At 42.6% G+C, this 24,112-nt stretch overlaps 1 protein-coding gene across 1 annotated transcript in view; it reads right to left on the bottom strand.

The window, feature by feature from the left end:
- CLVS1 (clavesin 1) overlaps window positions 1–24,112 on the bottom strand; it is a 184,411-nt gene that overhangs the window by 10,177 nt on the left and 150,122 nt on the right. The window contains exons 4-5 of the mRNA XM_066378989.1: window positions 22,488–22,598; window positions 17,747–17,982 (exon numbers count right to left, since the gene is read on the bottom strand). Of these exons, the coding sequence (XP_066235086.1) occupies window positions 17,747–17,982; window positions 22,488–22,598 (347 nt within the window). The remainder of the gene's footprint in view (window positions 1–17,746; window positions 17,983–22,487; window positions 22,599–24,112) is intronic.

Genomic DNA, 24,112 nt, shown 5'->3' on the forward strand with positions numbered 1-24,112 from the left:
GTAAAGCAGCAAACCTTTTCATTATCAAAGTAAAAAATAAGTAATTAAACCTCCTTCTAATTTGTCAATACAATCTGCCACTATCTATTGAAATATAGAAAGAAACCAAGAAAAATAAACATTCTATTGCTTTTTAAGTGAACTATATTTAGAGTGAGCCAAACATCCAGCTCAGCTCTTGTCTATATGTACTACAACTCAAATTCAAATGTATAATGTATTTATATTTACCTCAGATGGGCTTGGGAATAGACTACTCACCTTATAACAGAAAAGAAAGCATGTACACTTTCAGAAAAGGTGGAAACAGGTTGCTTTTATGAAATTGGGCTCACAAGTAATTAGAACAAAAGCAGGGGTCCAACACAGAGCCTGAATCACACGTAGACTTGAAATTAGGGCAGTCTGAATGGAGATGGTCAACAAAGGTGATGTGTTCACTGGCAGTCAAAGGCAGTCGGAGGAACACAAAGGTAAAGTATCTTATTGAGAGTTTTTAGAATTCTAGGTTGAAATTATATTTTTTGTATACAGTGGGCTCAATAAAACATTATTAAATTAATATCTTCCATTTCTTATGTGATATGGCTACAAGATAACTTAAAATTACATGTGTGGTTCACATGATGTTCCTATTGTACTGCACTGGTCTAGAACCTTGTTTATGATTGTGGCTGAGTCCAGAGTGGTATATTAACCCTCTCTGAAAAATTCATAGTCATCTTAAAGGGCCTCAGCAACATTATTATGTCATTGCTAATATTTACTGTTATTAGCTTTCCATGTATTAATTCATTTAATCCTCACATTTGTGTGTGTGTGTGACAGAGACAGAGAGAGAGAGCCGGAAAGAGGGACAGATAGGGACAGACAGGAAGGGAGATGAGAAACATCAATTCTTTGTTGCAGCACCTTAGTTATTCATTGATTGCTTTCTCATATGTGCCTTGACCAGGGGCTACAGCAGACTGAGTGACCCCTTGCTTAAGCCAGGGACCCTGGGCTTAAGCTGGTGAGCTGTGCTTAAATCAGATGAGTCCGCACTCAAACAGGTGACCTTGAGGTTTGGAACCTGGGTCATCTGCATCCCAGTCCAACGCCCTATCCACTGCTCCACTGTGTGGTCAGGTTTAATCCTCACATTGACTCACACAAAACTTCCTGTGACAAGAGAGCAGGTTTCTGAGTAGCACTGTTGTTGCCTCAATTCTGATGAGAAAGAAACTTCATTAGAATAGACTCTGCTAATTTGTTATCATTTAGATGAAGGGGAACATACACATTTTTTAATCTATAAATAAATAATATGAAAACACTTTAGGAAGAAATTTAAACTATTTGAAGAAAAGAAGTGTTCTTTCTGAAAATAGGACAAGCTTTATATTGACTTTATGTTATGACTACAGATGTTTTCTGCTGTTCATTATAAGGGCCCCTCGGTGTGAGCTGATAGAACTGTGCTGGGCTTGGGCTAAGTGCCTCTTCTCAGTCACCATGTCACCAGCTCTCTGTGTGACTCTGTGGTACCTCACTCAGCTTTCCTGACACCACATTCTTCAACTGTAAATGGGCGATCTTGGATGAGGTATTTTTACCCCTGAGATTTCCTGAACTCTGCTAGACTGGGTTACAATCACCTTTGTTCCTGATAATAGACTTCAATTTTCAAAGTTCTACAGTTCAGACTTTAAGCTAATTTGCTCAAATAGAAGTATAGTCATCCATTGCCATATTGCGATTCACTTTTCGAGGTCTCACTGTATCGTGGATTTTTAAGTTGTATACATCTAATTCTGTATCGCGGATGTTTTGCTATATTGTGGGATTTTGTGGTATATTGATATTTTTATATATTTATCATTTTAATTATTTTTGTGGTAAAACAAGTATTTTCTAGTCTAAAAAAATTAAAAACAATATAAAAATATAAAAAATTAAAACATATTAGTATTCACTGGTGAGTGCCCATAAAGAAATATATATGTTGTCAAAATTACACAGGTTTAAGAGTGTAGAAAGTATTTAAGAGCATAGGAAGTGTTTATAAGAATATGGGAAAGGTTAATAACAGTGTGGGAAAGGTTTATAAGAGTGTGGGGAGGGTTCATAAAGCCTTAAAATATATATAAATAATAAAGGAAATATAAGGTCGCTACTTCACTGACTTTCACCTATCGTGAGGGTTCTAAAACCTAAACTCCACGATAGACAAGGGACCACTGGACCTCTCTACTTCACGTTGGTCTCCTTCTGGAAAAGCATAAAAATACTAAAAATAACAAAAGTTTGAGACATGGAAAGCCTTTTTTTTTGATGGGACAGAGAGAGAGAGAGAGAACAGAGAGAGAGTCAGATAGGGATAGACAGACAGGAAGAGAGAGATGACAAGCATCAATTCTTTGTTTCAGCTCCTTAGTTGTTCAGTGATTGCTTTCTCATATGTGCCTTGACCAGGAGGAGTCTATAGCAGAGCAAGTGACCCTTTGCTCAAGCCAGTGACCTTGTGCTTCAAGCCAGTGACCATGGGGTCATGTCTATGATCCCTTGCACAAGCCAGCAACCCCTTGCTCAAGCTGGTGAGCCTCTGCTCAAGCTAGATGAGCCTGTGCAACCTCAGGTTTTTGAACCTGGGTCCTCCGTGTCCCAGTCTGATGCTCTATCCCAGGGGTCCCCAAACTACGGCCCACGGACCACATGCAGCCCCCTGAGGCCATTTATCCGGCCCCCGCTGCACTTCTGGAAGGGCACCTCTTTCATTGGTGGTCAGTGAGAGGAGCATAGTTCCCACTGAAATATTGGTCAGTTTGTTGATTTAAATTTACTTGTTCTTTATTTTAAATATTGTATTTGTTCCCGTTTTGTTTTTTTACTTTAAAATAAGATATGTGCAGTGTGCATAGGAATTTGTTCATAGTTTTTTTTTATAGTCCAGCCCTCCAACAGTCTGAGGGACAGTGAACTGGCCCCCTGTGTAAAAAGTTTGGGGACCCCTGCTCTATCCACTGCGCCATTGCCTAGTCAGGCAGAAAGCCTTTCTTGAAGTCAGTATGTGCCCAATACATTTAGTTTCATGAGCCAAAAAGATTTAAAATATTTTTTAAAAAATATTTTTTATTTTCATGAGTTTTTAAATGTTGAATTCAAATTTAACTCTCTTCCTCTGTCATTTTGAAAGTGTTGTAGATTCTTTAAAGTATCTTATTGCTAGAAACGATCCCTCCTCGACTCATAGTTCCTTGCTGGAGCAAGTGGCTCCCACCTAATGTGCAGCCCTCAAGGATGTGCCAGTGTGTGCAAAACTCCAATCAGCAATCAGTATACCTTGTTGTCCCAGCTGAAATCAGTTTCAGAATGTTTTGGAAAAAAAGATTTAAAATTTATTTGGATATTTTTAGAATTGTAACATGAAAGAGAGTTTCCCAACACCATGACTGGTTATAATTATCATCATCACCATCACTGACAACAACCACCATTGAGTACTTGCTACATGCCAGGTTCCGCACTAAGAATTCAGCCTGCATTATCTCTGTTTAATCCTCACGGTGATCTTCTGGGGCAGGTATTATTAATTCTATTTTGCAGATTAGGCAACTGAGTTCTGGAGAAGTTAACTCATTTGCATATGTTTCCACAACTAGTTGTGGAACTAGAATCTAAACCCAAATATGACTCTAGAATGTATATTCTTAAAAACTGTGCTATACTGCACAAGAAATATCTACAACTTGACAAAAAAACAAAGGACATAAACATATATATCAGGCACTGCTAATATTCAAGGTCTCAAAGAAGCATTTCTCCTATTGGTATTGATGAACCCAATAGTTAACATAATCATCTACAGTATTATTTTTTAAGAAAATAGTGAAATTAGACTCAGAAAAATAAGTGTTCTAAGAATTACAGGTTATACAGTCATATCTTTATAATGATAATGAAGGGTATTTAATACTTCAAGATCCTTTCTTGGCCCTGGATAGTGGTTCAGTGGATAGAGCATTGGCCTGGTGCATGGACATCCTGGGTTCGATCTGGTCAAGGCACAAAGGAGAAGTGATTGTTTTTATCCCTCTTCCTTCTCTTCTTACTCTCCCTCTTTTCCTGTCACAGCCAGTGGTTCAGTTGGTTCAAGCATGGCCCCAAGCACTGAGGATAGCTTAGTTGGTCCAAGCACATCAGCCTCAGGCCCTAAAAATAGTTCATTACTCAAGCATTGACCCCAGATGGGTTTGCCAGGTGGATCCCAGTCGGGGTACATGTGGGAGTCTACCTCACTAGCTCCTTTCCTCTCACGTAAAAAGAGAGAGAGAGAGAGAGAGAGAGAGAGAGAACCTTTCTTTTAAAAGTTTAACATTCACCAAATAGCTGGGAACACTTCTACAGAACTCAATCAATCTACATGGAAAATTGCTTAGTGGAAAGAAAGAGAGGAGGTTAGATAGACGTACTTGGGGGCAGAGCTCGGCCACCAGAGGACACACCAGTCCAGGAACTGGAGGTGAGGAGGAAAGGACTTGGCAGGGAGTCACAAAAGGCCATGGTGGAAACCAGCAGGTGCAACTGGACACTTTGTTTAATTTATTTACAAAGTTTATTGCTTTTTATGAAACTAGGTATTTCTGTCAAATTAATTCACAATTTTACATCCGTAAAATGAGAGACTGTTATCATATTCTCCACAAGGCTATGAGAAATATAAGATACACTAAAGTGCTTGGAGTTCTCTGAGGGAAGAATGAATTTAAATTAGAAGTATTTATCATTTTACTAACATCTCCCTGAGTGTGAACATGAACAACTGACACGCTGCCTTGTCTGACAACAGCCCACATCTGCCCACTTGCAGAAAGCCAAAGAAAAGATTGCAGTCTTAGAAAATAAATAAAGAGCAAGAGATAAATTAGATTAGACACATATTCTTGATTTTACTGAGCAATGTGCCAATTCTTGATTTTACTTAAGCAGAGTGGCCCTAGTGCACCTGAAGTGTGAGAAAATTCAAGGTCATAACTAGCGTACGCTGTGCCCAAATCCATTGTTGGAACCCAGGGTATCAGAAGGGGAGCTATAGATGTCTTATGACCCAGCCTGTACCTGAACCAGTCGGCTAGCCTTGGAATCACTCCATATTCTTCATGCAAGTCTGCAAAATTTGGAGGGATGGAATGCACTGCTTATATTTACTTTGATGTGGATTCAGGAGTGCTGGTATGGTAAGAAGGAGTGTGAAAAATCATGTTTTTAACATGCAGATATTTGTGAAGAGTTTACTTTTTTACTTTTTCCTACCAATCAGAAGAAGTTAAAATGGCAGCCCAGCCAATGGCTGTAGGTGCTTGCACCTCCTGCCTTGAATAGAGTCACATTTCATTAGAATTAGGCACAGAGCGGTGTAGGTCAGTTTTAGAGCATTTCCATTGTTCCTAATTACTCTCCTCCCTCTGAAATTGGTGGTGCATGTCTTCAGGGGAGTGACAAGCTAAAACCAAACAGGATGTTCCGATTCAGGTGGAAAACACCAGGAGCTTCCAACAGCTGAAGCAATGAAGATGACTCACCATCGAGGTTGGAAAAGGATGGCTAGTGTTCCTGGTAAAAGCTACCTTTCAAAGGCCTCGTTTTTTAAGACTAATGAATGACAGTATGTTAATGGATCTAAATTACATGTTAATAGATCTAAATTGCAACATTAATGGATCTTCTTTGATATTACTAGATTAGCCTGAATTTTTTTTTTTTTCCTGAGTGTCTGTCTCTTCCTACTTGGATGAGGTTTAGGGATAGCACATTGCAAGGACAGTGTGATGAGTAAGTTGCTTTTCAACGGAGTCTTTTTTTTATTTTTTATTTTTATTTATTTATTTTTTTATAGAGACAGAGACAGAGAGAGTCAGAGAGAGGGATAGACAGGGACAGACAGACAGGAACGGAGAGATGAGAAGCATCAATCATTAGTTTTTCGTTGCGCGTTGCAACACCTTAGTTGTTCATTGAATGCTTTCTCATATGTGCCTTGACCGCGGGCCTTCAGCAGACCAAGTAACCCCTTGCTCGAACCAGCAACCTTGGGCTCAAGCCGGTGAGCTTTTGCTCAAACCAGATGGCCCGCGCTTAAGCTGGCGACCTCGGGGTCTCGAACCTGGATCTTCCACATCCCAGTCCGACGCTTTATCCACTGCGCCACTGCCTGGTTAGGCTTCAACAGAGTCTTAAAGACAGGGGAGAATTGGGGCTGGCAGGAATGGGAATGGACTTCAGCCAAGATGGCTAAGCAAAAGCAAACACCCACGAAGGTGCTCTATGAACCCCTGTGGAGGGAGTGAGGGAGGGAGAGATGGAGGAAGAGAAGGAAGGAAGGAGGAGGAGGGAAGGAAGACAAGAATGAAGGTGCGAACAGCATGAGAACAACTCTGATATAGGAGAAGGAGCCTTTGCCTGGAATAAAGAGAACTGAATTTATAGTATTCTGCAACTTCCTTGTGGTGGGTAAATCATTTAACCTCTGTATGCTTCAGCCATTTCAGTCTTAACGTGAAAATAATAACTATTTTATAAAAAAAATAATCTATTTTACATCTAATTTTATAAATGATCTATTTTTTAAAGATTCTCAAAACCTGAAAAGCTCCAGTTTTCAAGAACCCTCAGAACAAGTCTAAGGAACATCTTCCAGAGCTGAGAGGGAAGGGCTAACAGTGACAGTGAACAGGAAAGCAAATGGAAGGTTTTGGAATGTGGGAAGTGCTAGGAAGCAAATGAATCAGGACAATGTGAAAGAGGGCTCTAGGGGGAAGGGATTGATGTGTGCTGCTTTAGTTAGGGTGCACCTCCACCAAGATGAAAGATTACCACTATTCAATTTAGGTCTTTATTTTACTTTGGTTCCAATTAAAAATATTAGCTGATTAAAAATCCCCTGCAAAAGTTGTATTTTACAATAACGCATTGAGACATTGAGGTCTGTATTAAGTGGGTAGAATTAACAGGGTTGGAGTGAGGGTTATGAGTTCAGTTTTGAATATGGTTAACATAAGGGCTAATGTAGGCAGTTGCTTATATATGGCTACAAAGCTCAGAAGAGAATCGTGGGATGGTCAAAATCTAGGAGCTCACACACATTCAAAAAAAAAAGTAATGCAAGCCATGGGCAGGGGAGCTCGGGGTGAGTGTCTGACGGTGTAGGAGGTGGTGTCCCTGAAGTTGGGGGGGGGGTAGAAGGTCGAGTGAGAGTTTCAGGAAGGATAGAATGGTCACTGCTCTTGACCTTCTTCCCAGGGAGCAGCTCCCCAGAGTTCCACATCCCGGGGGCGGAGGGTGGGTCGGGGGGAGGGGAGGTGGGTGTGTTCTCCATCAGTTACACGTGTGGGAGGCTGCCAGTCACTCCTGAAACCCCTTTGCTTTCTTCCCCATAACCACTTGATCATGAGGTCTTGTCAATTTTAGCCACTAAATATTTTTTAGTCTGTGCTCTCCAGTGTCACTCTCACTGCCCCAGCCCCACTGTCAGTAGCTCTTGACTATACTTTGCAGGAGCCCCAGGTCCCTGACTTAACCTCCTCTACTCCATCCAGTCCGTTCTTAGCAGACAGAGTGACATTTTTTAATAAACTCATATATTCATATGCCTCCCCTGCTTAAAACCTTTCCATGAGTTTTCTTTGCTCACAAGATAACATTCAGTGTTTTTTTCAAGATCAATGTGTCCTGACCAGGTGGTGGCACAGTGGATAGATGGTCCGACTGGGACGCAGAAGACCCAGGTTCAAGACCCCGAGGTCGCCAGCTTGAGCCCAAGGTCATTGGCTCGAGCAAGGGGTTACTTGTTCTGCAGTAGCCCCTAGCAAGGCCCATATGAGAAAGCAATCAATGAACAACTAAGGTGCTGTAACGAGGAACTGATGCTTCTCATCTCTCTCCCTTTCTGTTTCTTTGTCCCTATCTGTCCTTCTCTCTGACTCTCTCTGTTTCTGTCACACACACACAAAAAACGATCCATGTGGTTCTGCAGGGCAGGCCCCTGTGCCTTCCCAGCCATGATTCTCCTTGCTTCTCGCTTTCTATCTCTAGGTAACACAGGCATACGGAAACTGGCCCTGCCCCTTCTGAATGCAGGATGTCCCCTCCACTTCTCCTCCTTATACCTGGAAAATTCTTCTGCTCATCTTTCAAGCCTCAGCTTATGTCCCATTTCCTCTAAGAAGCCCTTCCTACCCATCACCTCCTAGACTAGAACAGGACCCCCACAATGTGCACCCTCATGACACTAATTTTCAAAGCAGTTGTCAGGGTGATCTTGAAACAGCTGCCGTGTAGTAACGGGTTTAAGGTCTGTCTCTCTTAGTAGACTGTGGGCGGGAGAAAAGGAGCAGAGTCTGCCCGTGAGCCACTCACCTCAGCAGCTAATTCTTGTGCTTGCTCCATTTAATTCTCACAGTGTAATAATAAGGCAGATCTATGATTAACCCCCATTAGAAAGAGAAAAGCAAGGTCACGGAGGTCAGACTGGAACTAATTTGAACCTGTAGCCTCTGATTTCAGATCCTCGTCTCTTATCCTACGTTATATCTTGGTGCCTAATTGCTACTCAATACACATTTGTTGAATGAATAAATAAAATTTATAAAACATGATATTATTATTGTTTGTTGTTAATGGAAATCCGGAAGCTGGAGAAACAATAAGATTAAGGAGTCAGTTACTGATTACCCAAACGACCATTTCAAATTCAAACTAATCATTCTTCTATTATAGATGGTAGATGATAACATCCTCATCACTCTACACAGTACCCTGTTCCAACAGCATTTGCTGTCATACAGTTTCTTCTTTTCTTCCTTCCTTCTTTTCTATTTCCCTTCTCATTTATTCTCTCTCCCTCTCTCCCTCCCCTCTTCCTTCCTTCAAAAAATTTTCATTGAGCTTCTGTTAATATACTAGGGATTATGTGAGGTATAGGATACATTCTGGTGAATAAAACAGCACAGTCCTTTCCCTCAGAGAGTATATAATCTCTAAAAGGAACATTTAATATGTAAGTAGAACCAAAAAACATGTATCTATGGAGTTGTGATCCCTATTAAGAAGAAAACAGCATCTGGTAGTAGATAATAGCAGAATAAGAAGGGAGGGGCTTAGCAGGATGGGAGGAGGTGGATGGGGAAGCCAGACATGATGAATGAGGAGTTGGCCACAGACGAGGCTAAGAGCAGCCCAGGGCAGGGACGAAGCCTGGCACATCGAGGGGGTGGATGGAAGCCAGTGTGGCCATGGCCTGCACGACAGGGGAGCAGCCTTTAGCGGGAGACCAGTGGGAAGTCTTTGGTGGGGGTTAGGCTTCATTACAGTTTTTAACCCTTTGAGCAGTATGAACATTCATGTACATCCTCATGTCTCCTTACCATCCAGAGTAGGATTGTACATGTGTAAGGCAACATTTAAAAAAAAGGCAAATGTAGGTTCTTCTTGTTTCCATAAATTGGTCCTCAAACAAACATGATTTTAAGTTAATAAAACTGTAACTGGAACTAATTTCATTTTTTGGAAAAAAAATCTCATTCCTAGGGGGTCAGCAAGCATAAAAAATCTCACTACTCAAAGGGTTAAAGATTGCATGCAAGACCACATGGGTAATGGTTTAGATTAAATAGAGAGAAAGGAGCATCACTGTCAAAGACCAACAGAGCTGTAATTGTTATCCAAGCCAAAAAGAGACAGGCTGAGACCAAGATGGAGCAGCAACAAGGGCCAGCTTGACAGACAGGAAGAGAGGTAGGGGGCTTATGTCACTAATTCCTTCTCCTCGGCTTTGCCTTCCATGCTCTGTCCTTACTCTGCCTGACCACTTTCTAGGTGCAGGACTCCAAAGACACAAAAGACTCAACACTGGCCCTCTGCATAAAATAAGGTAAAGAAGGGAAATGGCCAATGTAAGTCTCACTTCTAACCAGGAATTCAAGGCATCTCCCTTCAAGTCACCAAGCCTAATCGTTGCCTACTTCTCTGTTACAGGGTTGGGAATTCTCATAGTTCAGGAGAAACTTCCATTGGGAAAGAAATAAAAACTTCAACAACATGGGACTCCTTGTGTACAATGTTGGGGAAGAGAGTACTTATTGAGCTGTTCTTTAGTGCTTTGTGGTGCACTTCCTCACGCTCCTGTCATTCAACTCTAACAGTGACCCCCAGGGGTTATGTCCACTTAATAACTGAGGAAGCCAAGATGCGGCAAGGTTAAGTGACTTGCTCTAGGTCACAGAACTAAAAAAATCAGTAGAAGAAAATGACAAGAACCCAGTAAAATTGGGAAATAAAGACAAATAGAGAGGAAAAGTGTAACCATCATATCAATGTCATGAAGCATGAGTCAGCAGGTAGGGATCAGGATATGGTGACGTGTGTGGCACCTCAGAGACCCATCCTGGAGAGCAGCAGAGCAGAGCACCACCGGGATCCTGGGCTGACCACCATCAAAACAGGAACACAAGTGTTTCCAGTGAGATGCTGGTAGCTCAACAAGACTCAGTTGTGGTCTTGACATAAAAACTCAAACACCACAGTTTGGACACATTAAGTCCAAATGTTCTTTTCTTTTTTTCTTAAGTGAGAAGCAGGGAGGCAGAGGGATAGACTCCCACATGCAGCCTGACCAGGATTCACCTGGCAAACCCCCTACCAGGCGATACTCAGCTCTTTTGGGGTTGTTGCTCCATTGCTCTGCAACTGAGCTATTTTAGTGCCTGAGGAGGGGCATGGATCAGTCTTAAGCACCTGAGGCCAACTTGTTCCAACTGAGCCATGGGAGGGGGAGAGAAAGATAAAGAGAGAAGGGAGAAGGGGAAGGGCGGAGAAGCAGATGGTCACTGCTCCTGTGTGCCCTGACCGGGAATCGAACCAGGGATTTCCACATGCCGGGCTGATGCTCTACCACTGAGCCAACCAGCTAGGGCTGTTAAACCCAAATGTCATCTACAATAATGTTTTCCTAAATCTGAGAAGAAACCGTAATACCATATGCAAGCAGCACCCTGCTTTCAAGAATGACACTACAAAGAGGTTTTTATTACATACTACAATCATTAAAGCTTATAAGCGAGATTCATTGCTGGCTAGATTGTTGGGCACACACAGTATCAGCTACTAAAATCCAGCAAAATGTTTGTTTACCAACAGCAATATGCTCACAAGGAAGAAATGTTCTTTGTTTTCCTCGCCTAGTCTACATCTCCCTTCGCTAGTACTTGCATCTGATCCTGGTGCTTGGGCACACAGGAGTCTTTCTCAGAACGCACTCTGTGAGTAATCAAACTATTATATTTGAATTGGAAACTACACCCAGGCAGCTCACCCACATCTGTTCATTTCTCTCTAATTCAACCCTACTTCTGCTTTGCCAGGAGCTCAGAACGCTTTAGCTCAGAATTTGTCATGTTATTCTTTTAAAAAAGAAGAGAAAGCATGCTTGCTCTATACACAGCATTTTTCTAACCCCATTCATTTTCTTGTGGACCCAATTCATTGTGTGGATTTCCTCTGACTCTAGTTCTGCACGGCTGTGTGGGATGTGCTTATAAGGAGATGGCCCCATCATTTCTGCCACTGAAAGCTGGAAAAAGCAGGATGTCTATCTCAGCCTGAAACATAAGCAGCGATGATGCTAAGCAGCTATTTTTTTTTTTTGTTCCTTAAGAAATGTTAACAAATTCCTGTCAGCACCCATGAAATACACCAGTATCCAATAACCTGCATAAAACACTGGGTGTTTATTACTTACCCAAGAGATCTTTGCTTCTGGAAGCAATGACATATTAGGCATTAGCTGCCTTCATAGAAATGACACCCCCAAAACTAAAAAGTTCCATTCTTTTTCACTGGAAACCTGTCATGAGACAATTAGGGGGCAGCAGAGACTGTGGGTCATTTATTAATAAATGATGCATTACGTAATTTTATTGAATGTAACATCCATATGGGACATCTGTTCTCAGGCCACACAGTAAAATGGACCCTTTTTGCCATGCCTGCTTAAAAGACAAGGGTCCTCCTGTTCCCACACCACCATCCTTCATTTTTTTTGTATGGGTTGTAATTCATGATGATGTATTACTTCTGCCGGAAATGAGTAGTTATCCAGCAAATGCACACATTCACCCTGTAAAAAGGGCTACATGCTGAAAGATCACCAAGGTCACGGCCAATTTTATGGACAGCTGAAAATAGTTAAACACTTTTACCACCCATGTAGGGACCAAGAGGAAGCAACATGGCCTAAAATTTCTTTCTGGCTCAGAAATCTGAATTTAATAATCCAGATTCCTCTATCTTCTCCATACTAACCAGCCCCCTCAAAAAAATAAATCAGATGGCTAACAATGTCTTTATGACATCTTCTCACTTCTTATATTTGGCATCCAGAAGGGGTATTTAGAGAATATTAGGATGAAGGCATTTGGTCAAGAAGACAAAAAAAAAAAATCCTAACGTGATATAGCTGGTCAAGCCCACAGAGCACTGGCCCTTCCAATCACTGACCCTCTAGGGGAGATGACGAGGGTGGATCTGAAAATTGGGGCCAATTTTACTAGGGAAGAGTGCAGCTTGAGTTTCTTATGCTTTTTTTCTCTGTAAATAATTTTCTAGGTCTCTGATAAGCTCTTAAGGTTTAGTAAATAAATAAAAACATACATGATTACATATACTCAGCCCACTTTTGTCTATGGTCAAGTTGCAACAAAAACTAATCCCAACTTCCTGGCAATAACAAGGATTAAATGTTTTAACTATATGAATGATGTTATCATGTAGCTGAAAATAAATACGTAAATAAGATTCGGAGCAAACACCTTTAAAGGTAAACTCAGGGGTTCGCAAAAGTAGGTTTACAGTTCTTTTGTATAGAAAATAATGCAATAATTAATAAATAATAATACAAGAATAAACAGTTGCCATACTCACAACTCTAAACCTACTTTGACCTCTGTATATAATGAAGGAAACAGAATCATTGCTGTGTTATGTCAACTTAGAAAGTTGTAAGGATTCATAACTAAAATGTAACATTTGCATTCTTCTGCACGGGTGGAATTAGTATTGTCACTTTTTGCACTGAGGTGCTTTGTTGACACTGGTCTTCTGAGTCCATGAAAGACAGGGCCCTGTGATCTCAGCACCGAGGAGATGCTAACTAAATATTTGTTAAATGGATAAGGCCTGGGTGGGCACGGTCATTGTTCTCCGTCTTGGATGCTGCACATAAAGCACCTCTCTGTGTATCTTCAAAGGCACTCTCTGTCTGTCTTTCCTCAAAGTGACTCCATTTGACCTAAGTGGCTGGTGTGGCTGGACTGTGTCACAGCTGGGTGTGGTGATATGCCATTCAGCTCACCTGCTGCACAGGGAAGAGAAAAATGTGCTTTTGTGCCATGGTAATTTCCGGGCTTTTAGAAGAAGCCATGGTTCCATTATCATCAGGCTTGGCATTTCTTTCTCAGTTCTGAGACCTACATGTTTACTTGGACAATTAATGGGAGGAATAATGGACCTGAAGGCTGCTGAGGACTACGGCAGGGGTTAGGACTATAGGTAAAGTCCACTCACAGGAAGTAGAAGCACTGCTCCAGAAGACAGAGCCAGGTCATTGGGCTCAGAATAAGGCGGTACTTCCTAGCGCCATGATACACGGAACATGCTGCCCTACAAGCTGCCTGCCTGTCTCTGGACGATGCAAACGAAGGCCAGCCGGCAGCCTCTGCTACAGAACACACAACCACTTCAGGTGGGAAACTGAAACAGACGACCTTTAAGGTCTCTTCCAATTCTGTTTTGAATTTTGCCATGTCCCCATAGATTCCAAGGGGTCAAAAAGGTGCTTGTTCTGTCCCTGTAATTTTCTTAGTCACTGCGGATTCTGTCAGTGCGGCGCCTGATGGCAGGCACAGTCCAACAGCAGGGGTTGTCCCTCCTTGTCCCTGCTGCCAATCTCCTCGCGGCCCAACCTGTTCCTGCCTGAAATACCTAAGCAAAAGCTCAGACTGTTGCAGCAAAGGCAGCAGGAGTGGGCGACACCTTGGTGGCCCTGGTAGGGTTCTAAGATGTGTATGCAATGTCCCATCCCTCCAATGTCTCTGTGCCTCCAAATCCAGGTCAGAGGCTCCTGCCTCCATGAGGACTTCCCGAAGAGTCTTCTTGTGAAATTAATGAATGCTGCCTCAGAATGCTGAGACATCTCCTTCATATTACCTCTCCCATGCTACAATGTCATATAGTTATTTGTGGGCATGCCTTATCTTCTCTACTAGGATTTCAGAAGGCAGGATCCATGAGATCCTTGGGAAATCCAGGGGAAGTCAACTCTTTCCATCTAAGAGCTGACAGTTTGGTTGAAGCAACTGGACAGTGCACCAAGGATGGAGTTTGGAGCTAGTACTTTTCATTAACTATTAATTCATACATGACAAGCATGCACAGTATGTCTGCTTTGTGTTGGACTATTAAGTTGGATTCTTGGGGAGGGGCAGTGGTGGAATTCAAATAATTTAGCAACCAGTTCCCTGCCCTAATGACCATTTTAAGTTTAAAAAAACGATATATACCAAAGGTAGTTTATTATTTCATGCATTTAACACTTAAATAAGAACAATAAAAGAGGTACACAAAACTAGATTGTTATAAGAAAGAGTTTTAAAATATTAAATAATATTCATAACATCTCAGAGAAATTTGGGGTGTAACATGAAGCCAAAACAGATGCGAGCCATTACCTCCTGTTTGTTTGGCTCCTTCTCTTTACTTTATATGTTTGTTTACTGATGTAACAAATGTGAGGAAATTAAAATGTAGTATTTGATCAAAGGTGTAATGAGTTTTATGAAATGAATAAATAAATATTACAAGCATAATTCCATCACTTTTTTTTCACCTATGGGCAGAATGAACATTACTATGCTCAGAATACTGTTGCGCAGATGAACATTAAAAAAGAGTAAGGAATGTAAATTTGTGATTTCCACATTAGGTAGCTGCCCAGGTGCCCACATTAGAGAGAACCCTGATTACAAGTGCCGTTTTAACAACTGGTTCACCAAATTACAAAAAACTAGTTATTGATTCTGCCAAACCGATGCGAACTGGCTAAATCCCACCATTGGGGAAGGGCTAAAGTGAGTAAGAGCTGGACAAAGATTTTACCTTCTAAAACTCACCAAAATAATGAAAACTGCCACCTCCTCTGACCCTCAACATCAAAATCAGGGTTGAAATTTGGTGTCAGGACATGTCTGGTCACCCAAAAGAGATGTAGCTCTGTAACTGATCCTCTGGAAAAAGAGTGGCAAATTCCTATTTTACACCACTTGACATGGAAGCTCAGACATGTATAAGGGGATGATGGCCTTAGTCAAAAGTCTCCAGAGAGAGGGCACAGACAGGCAATGTGAGGTGTGATTGTCACTTCCCATGAGGGACTGGAGAGAGGTCTGGCACTAGAGCTGAGGATAGAATGTATAAGGAAAAGCAAGAAGTGGTTTTCCTATGTTATAGAGGGCACAAACAAGAGCACGGAGCGGGCCGCCTTGGTTGGAATCCCAGTGTGGCCATTTGCTAGCTGTGTGATCCTAGGCCAGGGGTCGGGAAACTTTTTGGCTGAGAGAGCCACATATTTTAAAGTGTAATTCCGTAAGAGCCACACAATGACCTGTGTACGTTATGCATTATCCAATAAAAACTTAGTGTTGTACCGGAGGACAGCTGTGATTGGCTCCAGCCACCTGCAACCATGAACATGAGCAGTAAGAAATGAATGGATTTTAATACATGAGAATGTTTTCTATTTTTAACGTTATTATTATTATTATTATTATTATTATTATTTTTTGTAATTTTCTGAAGCTGGAAACAGGGAGAGACAGTCAGACAGACTCCCGCATGCGCCCGACCGGGATCCACCCGGCACGCCCACCAGGGGCGATGCTCTGCCCTTCCGGGGCGTCGCTCTGCCGCGACCAGAGCCACTCTAGCGCCTGGGGCAGAGGCCAAGGAGCCATCCCCAGCGCCCGGGCCATCTTTGCTCCAATGGAGCCTTGGCTGCGGGAGGGGAAGAGAGAGACAGAGAGGAAGGAGGGGGTGGGGGGGGGAGAAGCAAATGGGCGCTTCTCCTATGTGCCTTGGCCGGGAATTGAACCCGGTTCCCCGCACATCAGGCCGACGCTCTACTGCTGAGCCAACCGGCCAGGGCCGTTATTATTTTTTATTAAAGATTTGTCTGCGAGCCAAATGCAGCCATCAAAAGAGCCACATCTGGCTCGCGAGCCATAGGTTCCCGAGCCCTGATATAGAGTTGTCCCACCAACCAGGTTATGATTAAACTTGAAGGTAGATAATATCAAGTACTTTTCAAAAGTTTGGGGGAGGAGAGTCTCACATACTCCTGGTGGGAGTGTCAATTAGTATGGTCACTTTGGAGGGCCTTGAGGCACTGTAGACTAAAATGAAAAATTCACACACCCTCTTCCCCAGCAGTTCCGGGCTCTAAGTCTAAACAGAAGGACTTTCCCATGGGAACAAGGAGGCTTATCAAGGACACTCATTGAGCCTTGTTTGGAATGGAGAAAAAAACCCTCAAAATAAAAACCTAAATGCCAATCAAAAGGAAATGGTTAATCTGATGTACCCATGCTCTGGAATGCTATTCAGTATGGAAAACATGAGCCACGTCGAGACTTACTAACACAGAAAGATGTTACGTAACAATATGTCACAGGATAAAGTGTCCACCCAAAATGTATGTTGAATTCCTAACCCCTAGCACCTCAGACTGTCTCTATGTTTGGATACAAAAATCTTAAAACAGGTCAAGTGAGGTGGGTCCTAATCCAAAATAATTGATGTCCATATAAGGAAAAAGTAGACCATGGAAGACATGGGAAAACAGGGTCGCCTGCAAGTCAACAGGAGAGGTCTCAGAAGACACCAAACCTGCCACCACCTTGATCTTGGACTTCTAGCCTCCAGAACTGTGAGAAAATAAATTTCCATTGTTAAAGAGACCTAGTCTGTGGCACTGTTAGAGCAGTCCTAGCAGACTAGTGCACTGTATTGGACAGAAAACAGAACAAAAGGCTCTTTCCCTGCTGAGAACAGTGGGTACCTGTGGGTGGGACTGGGAGTAAGGATAGTGGGGGAAGGTGGAAGGGGATTTAGCCTTAAAAATAAGGCTTTACTTTTTATTATGATAAAGCTCGTATATTTATATATATCAATTAAAAAAATAAAACCCTCTCCCATGCCGCAGTATGCACTGAACTTCACCAGGCCCACTCCTCTGTTCTTATTCATATTAGTGTCCCAGTGCCTGATCAGTGCCCAGAGTCAAGTACATATTCAATGAATGGTTCCAAATGCCTAGATGATGGGGATGTTTTTTAGCAGGCTGCTTTTCCATCACTCTGTCTAAAGGTCCCACATTTCATTCTGTGTGTATTAACAGACTCCTTAGGGATTAAGACTATAATCATGACATGAATGAGGTCCTTGCCTTGAATAGTTTCTTCAATACAACGGGACAAATATATTTCTGGGCCAGCCAAGTCCCATTTGCTTTTAATTCTGATGAAATCAGCTGAGAATGTATTGCAATGTATTTTTTTAGGTGCTGTGCCCATAAAGGTCTTCAATTACTTAACCCACAATAAGCCCAAATCAAAAATGCCTGTTACCTCTGACAGGGAGGCTCTGATAAGCCAGGCCTTACCTCTTCATCGGTGTGGGTGAGCACTCCCTCTCTAGGTTGGAGGATGTGTGTTTCACATGCATCGCATTGTAGGAAGTGTGGGTATAGTCATTCTCATCGCTGTAGTCAGGACCAAGTAACGTCCGGGCCCAAGTTCCCATGTCATAAGGAGGAAGGGTTCCTCCAAATTCAGAGGGCAAAAATTCAGGGTGTATTAGCTGGTGAAGGCTGTTTAAATTGTTCCCATGCAGGAAAATCTGGGAAGAAAAAAATAATTAGCAATTAAAAAATCCAAAACATATGAACAAGTATTTAATCCAACACACAACTGAGCAATGACAAATTGGATACACTGCTGGTGTTCATGGTGTTTCAGGAGGCATTTGTCTATGGCTTCGTCTTTAAAAATGCTAATTAATTTCTCAGAAAAAGGGCTAAATTAATAGTCCTTAAAAATGAAGTTTATGAACAAATGGGGTATTGTTTGACCATGGCCCTAATTTACAGACATAGTCATTTCCTAACTGCCCCTGCTAATGACAAGAGTAGTGATGCAGACCATCCGAAGCCCTAACCATGCTTCCCACATACCTGCGCACTGCTTCCTCTGTCTCCTGGGGCATTCCCAGACCTCTGTCCCCTCAATAATCCTCACTGTTCCCAGGCCTACACCAAGTGGTAGCTTCTTCCTAAATCTGTCCCAGTGACACCTGCCCACTCTATTCTCCAACTCCCTTCCCAGTTAACTCTATTATTTGCGGACTTCTGTTTTTTTCCTGATTCATTCCTTTATGTCTTGCTGGACAACAAGAAAAGAAAGATACATAGAAAAAGGGGTAATGTTTTCTTCCTTTTCTAATATGCTCCTAGCTCACGGGGTAATGTGTGCACAAGGAAAAAGCTCAATCAATTCTTAGTTAATAAAATTGAAAACTGGGAATTTATTGTGGAATAGTATTAAAACCATTTTCCTTTTGTCTTTAGGTTGAGGGCTAATAGCCAAACAGGTTTGCATCTTCTAAATATATAATGGATGGTGATGGAAATTGGTCGAGCAGAAGAGAAAACACCTCTAAATTACAATTATTTTCAGACAGATGCACAAAGTGAATAAGCCACAAGTTGATAATGACCACAGTCTGCAATTTAGGAATTGAATCCTGGAAGTGTATTTAAAGTACATCTGTATAATAACATCAGTTTCCACAGTTCTTCATGTTGTAGACTTAGTACTTGTTGGGCGGATAAAATGTATTATGCTCACTTTGTTAAAGATGCCGTCGCCCAGGTGATATTAATGTGTGTTGGGGGCAGGCAGGATCATTGTAGCCTGGGGCTTGGTTTTGGGATTAAGCCTTTCCCACCCTTTTTGATGTGGGGTGGTACAACCCAATCATGCCTCAGAGAAGTGACTTTGTATTAGAGACTTCCCTATTTTGTATATTGGATTAGAGGTTGTGAAGCTACACTATAAAATAGGGGTAGAACGGGAACTTGCGCTCTTGGTTCCTGAGGTTAGCATGAGAGAGCGGAGAGAGTAGAGCCAACAGCGGAAGGAGGCCACGTGGAGGAGGCCAGGAAAAGCAGCCAAGATGGCGGAGTGCTGAGTGAGATGCCAGTTTGTACAGAGTTTGTATCTGGGATAAGGAAGGAGATGGGGAACTGAGGAGAATAAGGCTGGTGAGCTAGAAACCTTTGATTCTAGGAAACTCGGATAAGTCAGTGGCTTTGTGAGCACTGAATGTGAGTGGCTTTTGGAGCCCAGTGTGTATTTTTTACTTGCCCGCCGGGTGCAAGCTAGGACTAAAGACGATGGCCCACCAGTTTGTGGCTCCGTTGTTTCTTTACCGACTGTCTGAATCCAATGCGAACCTGCACTGGCCGGGCTGCTGTGATAGTGGCCGTGGCTTCTGGCTTTACAGTACTCATAAGTATAAGACCATCACACATGTATACACATGCAACCCAGTTAATCATTATGAAATCTACATGTGACCCTGGCCAGTTGGCTCAGTGGTAGAGCATCAACCTGTGTGGATGCCCTGGGTTTAATTCCTGGTCAGGGCACACAGGAGAAGCGACCATCTGTTTCTTCAATTTCCCCTTCCACCTTCTCTCTATTCCACTCTCTCTCTCTCTCTGTCTTCCTGTCTTACAGCCATGACTCTGTTGGTTCCAGCGAGTTGGCCCTGGGTACTCAGGATGGCTCTGTGGAGCCTTGTCTTGGGCACTAAAAATAGCTCAATTGCTGAGTAGCAGCATAGAGTACCTCCTAGGTACTCTGGGAGTCTGTGGGGCACATGTGGGAGTCTGTCTCTCAGCCTCCATTTCTCTCACTTAATAAAAAAAATTAAAAAAAGAAATCTACATGTGATCTTTAAAATATGTAAATATAGTACCATATAATACTATATAAGTATGATATTGTGCTATATAACAGCATATTATATTACAGTATACCATATAAATATACAATAAACATTGCTACTTTGTTCTGTTGTTTTGGTTTTAACTTAAGATATAATGACATCATTTAAAGAGGAAGGGGACAAGAAGCTAAGTGCTAAAATTCTTCAGAATACTGTAGCACTACAGAAAGCAGTGTACATTTTCTGACATTAAATTGGGTATGACCAAGTTTTAATAAGAAATTTACATGTTCTGGCTTTTGCAAAACACCTCATAGGAGGAACTGTAGTATTGAAGGACAGAAAACCTGGAACTAAGTAACAGCCTGGTGTTAAGAGCAAACATTTGGACCTACCCACCCAACACCCCCGGTTCTCAAAGGACAAAGAGCACTGTGGAAACTGGCCCTCTTCTGAGGGCTCTGTGGGATGAAGAAACGCAGCAGGAGGGAGACTAGACGTCCCACCTATCCTATTCTGTTCTGCACCCAGAGCTTCAGAAACCCCCTGTTGGGCAGATAAAATATATTATGCTCACTTTGTTAAAGATGGCGCTGCTCACATGGAAGCCCGTTGCCTAGGTGATAATATTAGTTGCCCTTCTTGTTTGGGATGGGAGTGATTATGTTAATATGTGTTGGGGGAGGGCTTTCATGCCAAAGCTTTTAAAAGGAGAGATCACGTTGTTCCGAGGAAGAGTAATTACCTTCTAGGAAGAGCCCATGGGAGGAAAACAGAAAAAGGCCACCTGGAGGGGAGAAGAAGCAGCCAAGATGGTGGAGTTCTGTAGGAGAAGCCAGTTTGTGCAGAGTTTGTGCAGAGAGAAGGAGATGCGGAACAGAGGTGAATAAGGCTGGTGAGGTACAAACCTTTGATTCTAGGAAACTCAGATAAGTCAGTGGCTTTGGAAGCCCTGAATGGAAAGGGAAATGTTTTCCCACTGTGTGTATTTCTTGCCCACCAGGTGCAAGCTAGGATTAAAGGTAATGGCCCACAAGTTCTTGGCTCTGTTGTTTCATTACCGTCTGTCTGAATCAAATGGGAACCTGCATGTGAATGGCCACAATGGCAGCTCCTGGCCCTACAACCCCCTTTTATGGAGCAGCACCAAGTGCTGATTGCTTGATGGGAGGAATTCTTGCTGGCTACTTCCTGAGTAGAATACGAAGCCAGTGGGAAGTCTAGAGCTATACTGGGAACAGCCTAGGACACATCTCTGTCCTTAGCATGGTCCTGAGTCCCAGACAGATTGCATAATGTCCCAGAATGTCTCTGTCTCCTGAGGCTGGTTAGTTCTAATTCCCAGTTCCACATTTATTTAGGGACAGGGGAATAACCTGGCCTGAACCATATTGCAATGTTCCGTAAGGACTTGGAAGCATCTGAGGTCTAGGAGTTAGGAGCCCTGCAGAGTATGTGAGTGTGTGTGTGTGTGTGTGGGGGGGGGTTCCCTCACATCATCATTCTCCCCACAGTTCTCCGAGCTCTAGCATGGGGTCCCTAGGTGTAAGGGTACATGTAAGAATGACCCTGGCCAGGCTTCCTTGTGAGGGGGCGCTCTTTACCCAAGGAGGAGCTGAAATCAGAAAGCTGAAAAGAAAAGGGAGCTAAATGGTAAAGAGAAATAAGTCACTGAGTCTCCACTCCGTTGTGACCTTTTGCTACCTGCTTTCATATGCTGTCTCCTCAAATTGTCCCAGCAGCTCTGTGATGTGGGTGTTAGTTTCCCTATTTTATAAATGAGGAAACAGATTCAAAGTGGTTAATGAATGTTCAGTTCTCAGCTAATCAGATCTCCCTGAAGAAGGCCAGCTTCCCACAGTCAGCAGCTGATGCAATCAAGATTTTAAATGCCTTCCTCATCATCATTTTCAATGAGAAATGTTTCCCCAACCTCAAAGGTGATAGATTTGTCAGCTATGACCCAAGTCTGGGGGGGGGGGGGATTGTAAATAGTCTGTATTGTGATACTACATTTGCAGGACAAAATGCTGGCTATTGAAATATTCCACAAACAGGAAGTTGCTTGACCCCTTATCTCCCACACTCATTTGCAGTAAAATAGGCATCTGGTATTTGCATGCCTTCAAAGTTTCCTTTGGTTGTCACTGGGACTCTGAAAATAACCCAGTTGTACTAAATTATTGATTGAATCCAGGCCATTTGCAAACTCCAGCTGAGGTTCCAAAGCTCAGGGATTGCAGAAAAGCAGAAAAACCACAGACATAAATGGGGGGGGGGGCGAGATTGAGCGACTGAGGCGGGGGAAGGTGGGGGGGGGGGGGGGGGCGGGGGGGGGGCGCTGTAACTGTCCAGCCCAGCCCACCTTCCCGGCACAGGGCGTTTCTCATTACCCGCTTCCTGGTCTTGTCTTTAAGGAATGGCTTGATGAGCGTGTACAGGGCGTGAATGTACCAGGGCTGGTTGACAAAATGGACTCCTCCGAAGCGGGCAGGAAAGCTGTCCTGGGGCAGAAAGAGAGAAACAGGCCAGTTAGCACGCATCCTGGGCAGCCTGGGCGTGCAGGGCTGCAGTCCCGGAGTAACCAGTGTCTTCCATCCGACGCTAGGTAAAGGCAAGGAAAGACGGAAAACACAGCCCTTCCTACCTGCTGACGTTTCCTCTGTTCCTCTTGCCCAAACCCCTGTTGCTCCACTACTTAAAATTTAGTGCTAGGCCCACCTTTTCCAAGTCACAAGTATGTAACCACGCACGTGGCAGAAGCGTGGGCAGCCTTCTTTGTGGCATTAGGAAAGGAGGTTCAGTTCCCAACCAGCACAAGGTCTACCTCCTTACCCTCATCCTCTGATTCCCTGCTCCTACCCTCTCCATGGATTACCATGATAATGGCTGCACTTTCCGGGTGAGTGAGGACTCTGTGGAAAGGAGCTGAAAAAGAATTCCAAAGGATCTCTGGAATCCACCCACACTGGGAGCACCAACACCTTTTTCACAGATTACAGAAGTAGACCCTCTCTTCATCCTGGGACCCAGGGATGAGATGCTTACTGATTGATGGGCTAGTGAATTCTTCTAATAGAGGTCCTTGTTTTTGGCAGATTAATATATTTTTCATCAGGAAATAAGAACGTTTTATAAATGGTTCCTATTTTGGAATCCAGATCAGGGCACAAACGTGTTTTCGAAGCTGAGAAGCTACACTCAGTGCTAATTAGATTTACAGAATAGGAGACCTTGATTACCATGTCTGAGCTAGTCCCACAGCACCAAGCGCTGAGGTCCTGGTGAAGGGCTTTCCCAGATTGCCTTGCATCCATCTTGGTTAATGGAATTAGCAAGGAACATCTAATACAATCTGAATTGCCAAGTGTGCTGGCAGTCGATTTCATTTCAACAAATATCTTTGTAAAATGTTGCAAAACGAGGTGAAATGGCAGAGGCTTGGCTGTGGGAACCAACACTGCAGGCAGCTGCTGCCTCTGGCAGGTGTCTGAGTGTACTAAAAGGGCCTTGCCTGGGGCATTTTTAGTAACTTGGAAAGAGGGTTACTAACTTTTTTCAGACTCCTCTGAGTCTACAAGATCTCTCTGCAGTGTTTACACCAAGACCTAGTTTCTAATATGTACATGGCACTGTGCTTAATGGTTGACGTTTGAAAACTTAAAAATAATTTTGCCTCTGTGTAGATATTTTACCGAGTACAACAAAATTAAATATTTTAAAGGCAACGTTAGACAATGTCAATAAAAGTTTTTTGTTTTGCAGAGTATTTATTTTCTGTTTTATTTCTTTCATTTTAAAAATACTTAATGAAACTACCACGTAAAGGTAGAGAGACCATTTATAGTAATTGGTACGTTTGTCATAATCTCTATTTCAAATCTGAATTGAGAAATGTAAAAGTTCTTAATAAGGCAGTATTTTCTTTTAGGAACAGTTTGCCATCTAAAAATTCTTTGGTTCCTTAAAAAAAAGAAAAGAAAGAAAAAGAAGAAAAGGGAAAATTTCTGAAGTTTTC

Source organism: Saccopteryx leptura, chromosome 3 (assembly GCF_036850995.1).
Source record: "Saccopteryx leptura isolate mSacLep1 chromosome 3, mSacLep1_pri_phased_curated, whole genome shotgun sequence".
Lineage (NCBI taxonomy): Eukaryota > Metazoa > Chordata > Mammalia > Chiroptera > Emballonuridae > Saccopteryx > Saccopteryx leptura.